General features: G+C 36.1%; 1 protein-coding gene across 1 annotated transcript in view; it reads left to right on the plus strand.

Moving 5' to 3' along the window:
* LOC139690769 (uncharacterized) overlaps positions 1-9,915 on the plus strand; it is a 93,805-nt gene extending 83,890 nt beyond the window's left edge. The window contains exons 11-13 of the mRNA XM_071588316.1: positions 3,037-3,173; positions 3,357-3,464; positions 9,659-9,915. Coding sequence (XP_071444417.1) covers positions 3,037-3,173; positions 3,357-3,463 — 244 coding nt within the window. The 3' untranslated portion in view covers position 3,464; positions 9,659-9,915. The remainder of the gene's footprint in view (positions 1-3,036; positions 3,174-3,356; positions 3,465-9,658) is intronic.
* The last annotated feature ends 1,633 nt before the right edge of the window (positions 9,916-11,548 follow it).

Consider the following 11,548-nt stretch of genomic DNA (forward strand, 5'->3'; position numbering starts at 1 on the left):
TCCCAATATCTTGCAAATAGTCATACATTTTCCATTTTCGAGATGAAAAGAAAGTATTACCCCCCGTGGAGTTCATAATAACTCTTTCACCAAACTTTCTGAAGAAATAAATAAGTCTTGAGGAAATTCTGTATAGAAATTAGATCTAAATAAAATATGGAAACATTATTTGTTTCAATAACCATACTTAGTTTATTTTAACTCGTAAGTATCCCTGATATAGTTCCATTTTCATCCTTGTTTGTGTGAACTTGAAATATGCCGGAAACTTCCTAACCTCTCTGTCCGTAAATTTATTTAACGCCACGTTGATGAAGGCGCTAAACCCAAACTGGCAACTAAACTAAATTAGAATAACGTTCATAAAACCAGATTGTCACATATTGGCGCCATTAATTTGCTTCGATTGGAAGTTAAATGATAAGTTGCTGCGCATATTCCACAGTTAGGAGCGCAGAATGCACGAACTTTCCCCCTGCGGCAGTCATCAATCACCGACGAGGCAAAATGACAAATTTAGTGTCGAGTTCGGGAGTTGAGGGAGTTTACAGCGTGGAAGCAAAATGCAACGAAAAGTTCATCTGTCTTTTTTAGGAAACCTCTCTCGTTAGCCTCGATCACTCCACCAAAGCTTTAAGCAATTAACTTTGGATTTACTAAAATCCCCTCGTCATTGAGTGGGCTGAATTTTTCACTCTTCTCCTCCCCCTTCATGTTCAGACGGACGTGGTGCAGAACTTGGTAAGTCATCTCTAAAGCTTATATGTGCCATTCTCTCTATATGGAATCTCAATACTCTCTCACCGGAATGCAACGTGATGAAATACTGTTGTCCTAGCGTCCAACACACACTTTCCAATCCACTTTAAGTAGTTACAACTAAGAGACAGCTCGTATTATACCTCCTCAAACTCATTTTATTATTTAACTTGGAAATTGATATAATCAGCGTGGCTGTGCATCTACGCTTCAAATATTGGTAGCCTCTTTTAAACATGAGATTTATTTTTTATTGCGATCGTAAATCGTGTTCAAGAGAGATATTGAGTAAGGATTTGCTATGGGAATAGATTTTTGGAAGAAACAACGTATTAATCGGGTTTGATTTTTCCTTCAGAGGGTTACACCAGCTTCGCATTAAATTCGGAATATTTAGTCTATACTTTCATCGTTGAAGTTCTGCAAACTTACAATTATTAATGTGTAATCTAAATAATAATATAGTGACGCGAAAAACTGTGGCCGATGTAATCTTAACCAGAGAAAGAAACGGATATTTTTTCATAATTTGGGATCTATCAAGGCTATTCCTATAAACAGAACTAAATTTAGTAAGCAGTCTAAAATGAAAGAGTTCTTATCCTGTAATTATTTCAGGATTTATGAAATCCAAAATAAAATATTTCATGCAATCTCAAGTTTCTTAACGTTATCTAGTTCGAGGTAGAATCCTTGGGTGCTACTAACGACGTATATTAACACACATTGAGATTGATGCATATTCTTCGCATCAAAACCACTGGGGATCGAGATGGTGCGGGGGCTAATGTACTGGCTTCCCACCCAGAGTGCCCGGGTTCAAATCCCGGCGGTGTTGAATATTTTTCAGAGATATCTCGATCCCTACTTGAGGTGCTTTGTGGGGGGCACTTCGAGTGAGTACGCCGTCCGACTGCCGACGCCGGGTTTCTCTCCGCCCTTCATTTTTTCCTGTCCATCCCCTATGGCGCAAATGACCTCAGCAGTCGGTCGCCTCCCCTAAAAACTACTACTACTCAAAACCACGTAACCGTAATTCTTAAATCACAGTTCGGCAAAAACAAGACTGTAGTCCCGATGCCCAAAAATTGGTTCGACTTTTTAACTCTCAAATCTCATGAATTGTTAATCATATTAAAATCTCACTTTAATATTGTGCCGTGTAGAATAAAACAAGCTTCAAGTCGATGGGCTTGTGATTAAAATCTCGTGATCCTTAAAATGCATTGGGACAAATGAATCCCGTGAAAGCAGCTGCGCTCATATCCTGAAAGCTATGCATTGCTGTAAGTCATATGTGTAGTGCTGTATTGCAAATGTTTCAGGAAACTAATGTTAGTGTTAAGAATATCAGACTTTTAGAATACGAATTAGGGAGAGAACCGGAAACACGGAAAACTCTCAGATCATTAGCCATCCAGTTTACTTTCTAATATATCGCTTTTCCGCGAAAATTTAATTTTCGATTTTTTTATATTCTGCATTTACCATAGGTGATGCGTAATTCGTCCAAATGAAGACGGATTTATGATAAGCAAGAAGTTTTTTTGACTGGAGTCCTGAAGAAACACCTACATAAATATGGCATACATACCCCCATGGGTCATTGAAGATGGATTTCAGACCAAGTATTGTAGAAGTGAAATTTTGAGAGCATGGAGGTTTTCAATGCAGGAATTGACTCAGAGTATAACCATCAAATTTCATTTCCTTTGTAACTATTTTCACATCCAAATCACAAATGTTCATTCATTTAAATCGCCTTATAACTAACTTGTCTTCGCCCTTCGAGGCGTCACATTCAGTTTCTACAAAGAAAATATAAATTAAGATAGTGAAATGACCTTAATCTTTTGCTTGTGCAGTATAACGACACCTTTATTTTCACTAAATTTTGATGCCATTTTGTTCACTGAATGCTAGCTATGCAAATATTAACTAGCAAAAAACTTTTATCCGTGTTCATATTAGATAAATACTATCATCATAATTTTGGGAACTTCACTAGTGTCTTTGTTTCGAAAATATTGGAATTTCTCTCTTTTATCTATTTTCGACAGATTTTTTTGCATTTCTTTGTTTATATTCCTCTTATGGTCACAGTCAAAAATTTTACCCTCACCATTTCAAGTTTCCTACTTCGGTGCTAACCATCGTTCCCATTGCCAACTTTTACGATACCTGCATTTAATGCTCGTGGTAAAGGAGAACGGCGTGTCAGCCAGCGCGTTTAGGCAGACGGGTATCTGGTCTAACTTAAATATCCGATCCCGACAGGCGGGAGATCAGCGCCCTGCAGGCTGAAAACTACAGCCTCGAGCGTCAACTGTTCAGCTATCAGAAGAGCATCGCATACGCGCACTCGAGGGGCTCCTCATATCCAGACGAGCTGGCCTCGCCGTCGCAGGAGTTGGGCGACTACGCGCGCCGCGGCGTGGGCGAGGGCGAGGAGGGCAACGGAGGAGGCGGGGGTGGAGGGATTGGTGTGGGAGGTGGCGGCAGTATGATGGGCGGCGGGAGATCCCGGAGCCATCGGAGCCGGAGGAGGCGGTTGTGCGGCGGAGAGGGTGGAGGCGGTGGGGTGGGCCCTCTGGAAGGCGAAGAGGACGACGACGAGGAGTATTACGACGAGGAAGGGGGTGGCGGAGGCCGGGCCTACTCCCTCGGTGACCGCTCCCTCTCCACTGACACGGAGTACGCATGAGGTGAGGCACTCTCGCCCCCCCCCCCTCCCGTCATGAGAACCTCGCATGGTGGGAGAGGATGAAACTGGTAATAAATAATAAGGCACGCATAGACGCGGTGAAATCTAGCAAATAGATGACAAAATCCGCCCCCTTTACCTTGAAACATAAGGATTCATTCTAGAAATACGAGAGCAGGTTATTACGCCATCTAGAATGATGGGGCATGTATTATTTAAATGCAACTGTGGCAAATGACAACTACCGTAAAAGGCGCACTCTAATAGTATGCAACAGAGTATAGGAGCGTGCTCAACTCCAGCACCAAAAAATGACCCGCGCAGAGTGGTGCACATATCATTCTCCAAAACTTGCACGTAAGTGTAAAATTGTGACAAATACTCATACTTCCTCCTGAAAATATGAGTTTGAACTGGGAATGGAGAGTTAACGTAAACCTGTAAACTGTGCTTCAAAGAGCAATCCTCATGAATAGAAATATTTATCATAACTCTCCAGACATTACCATAAATAACAATTAATTCGATGAAAATAGCTTTGAATAATATGTAAAACATAATACATAATGTTATGTATTACGTTATTCGTATATCATGTATAACATGGTACATAATATTCTTTTCATACAGTAGTTAATATTATCAGCCACCTTAGACCGAATTTAAGTGTACACTCACCTTGCTCAAAAATATATGGCACATTTTATGAGGGTACAACAATATAATAAGCGACAAAACACATGGTACAATTAAAAGAGAAAACAATAGTTGTGATAATATAAGAGAGAAAATTCAATGGAATAAGTAGTCATTAATGTAAAATTTGCCAAAAAATTTAATTATATACATTTGTTGCATACATTTTTAAATTTTGTCAATAAATTATTTACATTTAAAAAAGTATAAATGATACAAAATGTGCTAATAATGCCTAACTACAAGATATTTTTTGTACATAATCATTTCCAAAAACTATAAGGCTCTTACTCTGCCAAGCACGAAACTATTCTGAGGATTTTTATCTAAAAGAAATAGTAAATTTTTGCATTCCCACCAAGTTAACCTGAAACATTTGGGGAAATTGAAAATTCTTAAGGGAAACAACTTTCGGCTACAAATAGATGATAATATAACTTAACTTGCTAAAAGTTGAATGATATTTATTGAAGCTCTTCTTGGTCTTAGAATGGAGAGAAAGACCATTACACATGACCTCATGTGTTTACACATTTTGCTACATCACTAAACGACATATACATGTACCTGTGTGTATATCATATATGTAACACTTTTATGAAAGTCTCAAGGACGTGAATAATAATTTATATGAAGTTAGCACCAGTGAACCAAGATAAAAACACAAAAACGCACAAAAAAAGAAAATAAACTCACTAGGTTTCAAACTTTCTGTGGTCCGCGCCTCCTTTACCAAGGACGAGAAGGACAGAACTGAGGTATATAAAGGGCTGGAAATGCTGGATGAAAAGGGAAGTTAGGGAAAGGTTTGTGTGGGAAAAAGTTGGGAGGGGAAGAGTTAGGAGGGGGATTTTTAGAAGATGGGGATAATATGGAAGGTGTTGGGGGCAGAGGGAAGATGAAAATATGTGAAGATCGGGGTAATTAATGTCTAATAAAAAAACCCGGGCAATGCCAGTAATCCAGTAGCCAGATGAATGCCTGTTCCATTGTTTTGAGTTTCAGTGGAGGGTCAGAGGGTGGGAGGGATGCTAAGATGGATACACTATATTATTTATCAAAGGGAGTGTTGTGTGTGTGTGTGTATATATATGTGTATATATGTAGAAACATACATATATGTATATATACATACACACACACACACACACACACATATATATATATATATATATATATATACACATATATATATACACATATATATACATATATATATATATACATATACACACACATATATATATATATATATATATATATATATATATATATATATATATATATATATATATATATATATATATACATATACATATACATATATATATATATATATATATATATTACATATATGTATAGGGGTGCATATTCTTCATTCTGATCTATATATAAATTTACTGAAATTGTACTTACATAGATAAATTTATTAAGATATTTTTGATGAAAAGCATAATTAATTATTTGAAATACTTTCATGGTAAGCATGAGGCCATATAAACACTTTTTCTGATAAGGCAAGGGTTCATTATTACTTATGGTAATGATTACTGTTCTCAGCATGAATATATTATTAATATCGGTAATCTACTAGTTAAGATAGGTCTTGGATGGACACAAGCTGCTAAACGGTTCTTCAATTCTGCATATTTCCTTCCTCCCTTCATTCCATCCGAAATCCCTATCCTATTCCTGCCTCTTCCTTGTTTACCTTACATTCTCCCCTCTAGCACAGTCTTCAACATCCCATTGCCAATCAAATTACTCAACATCCCTCTTTCTTGCCTTCTTTGGATTTCTCCTGACAATCCACTCTCTTCCCCACCATGCACATCCTCATTTGTTTTCCTTTCTTTTCATTTTTCATTTCATCTTTTCCATATGTCTCCATACCCACAATTCAAACTATGCCTATCGTCTTACTTCAATGATGATGTCTCCATGCCATACAAAACCATGTTTCACATCTAAGTTTTAACGAACCTTTCCTTAGCATCATAACTCAATAGTCCTGTCATGATTTCTCTCCTCGTGTTAGCTTCTCAGCCAAACGAAATTTTTCTATACTATTATGGTCCCCCCTACTATTTTGACTATTTTTGTCCAGGACACTTCTGGGATAAGTTGATTGTTTTGCCTGTGCTAGTTTATGAACTCTTATTTTGATGTTTAACTTAGCCTTTCCCTTTCTGGAAAACTGCATAAAATTCATTTTATTCACATTTATTCTCATCCCATTCCTATCTCACTGGCTTTCCAATGCAATCAGCAATACTTTGCAATCTATTGACTGGCTGATAAACTAAAGCTTGATCATCAGCAAACTTAATTGATTGTATGAATTCCCCACCAGCTTTCATTCTGATCTCCAGTTTTCTTGGTGCCTCTTTCACCATTTCCTCTACATGTACATTGAAAAGCACAGGTGATAATAGACACCCCTGTCTTATTCTTCTTCCCAACACTTCCCATCTAGACTCTCCTTCTGCCACTCACCCCTGAGCAGTCTGAGGTATATGCAGCTTGCAGATAAGTCTCCCATCCCTCCAATCTACTCTTATTTTCTGCAATAAATTCACTGATCCTCCCTCATTCACTATATCAATTTATATTATGACACCAGTTATAACATCAGATAAATATTGTTACTAAAAATCGATATGACACTCTTGAATTATTCACAATACTCTTTTCAAGTATTAAGTTACAAAAATTCAGTATTTAAGTAAATTATGCTCAATATTAATTTTCAACTAACTATATTTTTTTAGCTGCATGGCTCTTAATATCTACTTGAAGAGTATTTATTGTATTGAGGATTTCAGTCAAATGTTTTCTCATTCTAATTACATTCAATTTGAATCCAATGAGACGTACCTAGTTCAAAAAAAACTAACCAGTGTGATGGCTCCCATCAGTTAAAAACATCAATTGCTGAATTTTCATCAATATTAAAAACTGTGGTACAGTGTGATATAGTGGCATTGAGTTCCAGTAAGGTGGTAAACTGCAGAAGGTGTAATGGGATCGAAAATTGTAGCACATACATGTCAGACAATACTGTAATATTTCCTTACATATTGTGTCCACAATTTATATGTAACTTATCATGTGTTCAGGAACTTTGCCAAGGTATGGTTAATGCAATATTAACCATGCCTTGGTATTGTATTGTTATTTTAGAAATTAATTCACCCTCTCATATGTAAAACTAACCTTTATATCAGTGGATGCCTTTTGTCAATGGAGACATATCTCCATTAAAACAAAGTAATCTTTTTTTAAATAAAATCATAGAATTTTTGTCATGTTAAAAAAGGAATGTGTGTAGTAAACCGTATAAAATAGTTTTGTGAAGCAAAATTACTGGACAATGATCTCACTGCTGGCTTTACTTTCATATTTAAATCTCCCAGAATTGCTTTTTCTCACTACGAAGAACTGAAAACTCACAGCAGCTATCAATATCATGCCACATTCATACATATCTATGTAAAACAGGATAAAAATAATTTTCTCTGTAAATAAGATGGTTCTATTTATTCCTCAATGCTAATAGGTGTGAGAAATAAAGAATAACTCTATTTTATGACAAAATTCCTAGTAAAATCTTTTGCCAGAGGAAGCAATCTATCTATAGACAAGCTATCATCAGAGGCAAGTATGGACAAGCTATTTTCAAGTCAATGGTAAATTAAACTTTATCATAAGCATGTTGACTCTTTGGAAGAGTTATATAAAACCCAGAGAGCTTAGAAACAATGAGTTTATACTTTAATATGAAAAGTTCATTAACATCAAAAGTCATCTATGGACATGATACCAGCAAAAAGGCTACCTACTAATTTTAATTGGTTCAAAGATGCAACCTTAGGGACAGGGCCTGTACCTAACGTTGTAAGTAAAATGATTATTTTCCTGCCAACAAGGATATCTGGAGTGGAGAATTTGTGGCAGGAAAGGTAATGGGAGGTCTTGGGAAAGCAATGAAACCTATATCAGCAGTTAGTTGTTACAGCGTACAGATGGCTCCTAGACTGGACCCCTGTTTGAGGCTCATATCATGAATGTACAATGCTAAACTCCATGGACCAACAATACTCAATAAAATTTTGTGTCAAGCTCAGAAAATTACTTTGAAAGACTATGAGTATGGTTAAGGATGCTTACAGAGATGAAGCAATGTCCCAAGGAATGGTTTTCTGCTGGCACAAGGTGTTCCAGAAGGGTAGAGAGGAGGTTGACAACAAAGAATGCTCTGGACGTCTATCAAAAAAACAATGCAACAAAAATGTGGAAAAAGTAAGAGACATGCTCTATCCCAATTGATACCTTAGTGTAATAATGTTTTCAGATGATTGCAAGATTCTGAAAACCACAGTCCATCATATTCTTACTGAAGGTTTAGCCATGAAAAAGGTGCATGCCAAGATGATCCCCAAGGTGCTGTTACAAGATCAGAGGGCTTTCTCATATGACAATCTCATGTGACCTCTTGGACCACTATGAAAGTGACATATAGTCCCAATATGGCCCTGCTGAACTTCTATTTGTTCTCAAGAATAAAAAGTAGCTTGAAACGTACCCATTTTGGAATGCTGGATAATGTCATAAGGCTGTGATGAGGTGCCTGAAATAGGTTCCTGTTGAGGCCATTCAATAAATATACCAAAAGTGGCAAAGGTGCTGGCATCAGTGTGTCTATTCACATTGGTGCTATTTTGAAGAATTTTATTGATTTGAAATGTGATCTGCAATACATTTTTTTTCCCCAGATTTTTTCTATTTAGTTTTGAGACAGACCACAAATGTGCCCTCATAAAAGACTGAGGTTGATTGGAAAGGGGGTATTTCCCTCAACTGATTTCTCATCATTGAAAAACAATAGATTAGCATACTCTTCATCATTGCCAGAAATAAATAATTCCAAAATAATCTTAATCAAACTTTTTTGTGTTGCGTTTGCTTAGAGTGGGTCGCAGTAGTTCAGGGGTAGAGTATTGGACTACTGACCGGAGGGTCTGGGTTCAATTCCCTGGCAAGTCTTTGAGCACCTTCAGCTCCACCCAAGCTGTGTGATTTTTCAGATACCAGATCTTCCTGGGAAGCCATAGCTAGCACAGGGAAAGAAACTGGCCTTTCTACCCTGATGCATAAATTGAATACATGCTGTCGGGCTTGGTACTGGGCAATCTACATTCCATCTACTACTCCATCGCCTACCAAACTGACCTTCAGGTTAATTACTGTGCTTATGGTTTATATGCTGAGATGAACTGCTTTTACACAAAGTAACTTATTCATGGCTCCTCAATTTAATAGCCAAAAAAATGTACATAAAGTAGGGTAATCTGCTAAAATAAACCATAGTCATACCTTTAAATTCATATGTATAGCATATTCAGGGAAATTTTTTGCATGCAAAAATGGCATGACTTGTGAATAAGTGAATATGGACCAACTTTCAATTATAACTCCACACAAGCATTTTGTTTTTAGGCCGGAATCCGCTTCGTGAACTGCTATCCAGGTTAGCAGCCTTAGTGTGCTCATTTGCCTCTCTGGGACACATCCATACTGGGAAAGGAGCAGGAAGTAGTGAGCGAAGCGGCATTGGAAGTATGCTCTTTCAAGATGAATCAAAAGCAAAGAAAAATGATGCTTTCAAGCTGAACTCCACAGAAGAGTCAACACCAAAAGGCAAGATCAAGAAAGTTGACTTCTTAGCTAAATCCGAGCAATTTCGGTAACTCATAAAAGACTTGTACATATGTGTAATCATTTTGTGCAGATTTTAATTATGTCTTATTCTGTTAGGTACTTCTTGTACATTGAGCTTGGAAAATAGCATTGAAAGTGTACATTGAAGTAATATGAATCCACCCTATATTTTCTCTTTTTTATCAATGCAAATCTTCCTCTGTCTTGGGACCAACTCCATCTCTTTAATGTATGTTTTGCTAATCAACAACATCTTCATATATTGCATTCAATACTACATCAACACTTTGGAGTATGTCTCTGCCTTTTTATGAGCACAATTTTTATATACCTAAGCTTTTCTAAAGCAAATAAAATACAAAACAATTGAAACTAATCTCATAATTGTTTTATCCATTTGAAGTTATGTCAATCATTAGATAATGATGTCCAATACACTTGCCTTTTTACTATAATGAGATATCATAAAATTTAATTACACATTTGAACCATTACCTGCCAATTTTCCCAACCCACTTCATTGTAACAGCCTTGAAGTTTCTTCTTTTGCTTATTTCTCTTCAAGATCAACCACTCATTGAATGAAATAAGGACCAATACCATTTCATGAAAATGGTCAGTGACAAAATGGTGGCATTAAATTAAAGTCCATAGCAGCTAACATTGCAGGGATTCTGTTCACAGTTACATTTAATGTGCCCAAATTCGAGAAGGACTGAAGTATAAGATATGATGACATTTGAAAAGTCAATAAAATTCTCGTGCATGCATGCTTAAGTGTACCCAGTATTTTAAATTTGGGACTTTTGATGCTTAGCAGTCCCTAAAATGCAATGTGGCTCCTTGGTAAGAAAATTACCATACCGATGTTAATGGTGGTCTATTTTTCTTGGAGATGTGGTAGTAGTGATTCCTGATTACCCTTTCTTTAGTACAAACATGCATTCAGCATTTAATAACTCACCAAAGCATTTTTGCATGTGTATGCCATAGTAATAAAATTTACTGTCAATATGCATAGAGTTTTACTTTTAATGCCTTCATTCAGTGACTGTTACACAAAATGTCATCACTGTCCACACTTCCAGGCTTAATATTTAAATCAACCTTGTAATTAATGGCTATCTCTTGTCACAATAGAATGCATATATAGCTATTGAACATTGTTTTGATAGGGACATTCAATTCTCAATGGGCTTGTGTGTATGTGTGTGTGGGTATATATATATATATATATATATATATATATATATATATATATATATATATATATATATATATATATATATATATATATATATATATACATACATACATAAAAAACATATATGTATATCTGGTGCCAGTGTTACACATACTTTGATCATTTTTGAAGTCTATTTTCATAACATGTTCTTGTCAACTGTCATGTTAAAGAATATATACCTATCATCTAACTTTAACTATCTCCATTTCTCTAAAAATAATTGATGATAGATAAAAATGAAATAAAAAGATATCATCCTAATTCACATCACTATGCATAAAATTTTGATTTTTGAATTTACACATGATACATAAAATTTCCCATCTTGGTTATGTTGTTAAATCGAGAGGAGAATACCATCTTTAGTGATGTCTAGGTCCAGTCTTGATTATTAAGAAATCAGATACTGTTGCTCATTGCTA

The sequence above is a fragment of the Hetaerina americana genome, unplaced genomic scaffold (assembly GCF_022747635.1).
Source record: "Hetaerina americana unplaced genomic scaffold, ioHetAmer1.1.p SCAF_3, whole genome shotgun sequence".
NCBI lineage: Eukaryota > Metazoa > Arthropoda > Insecta > Odonata > Calopterygidae > Hetaerina > Hetaerina americana.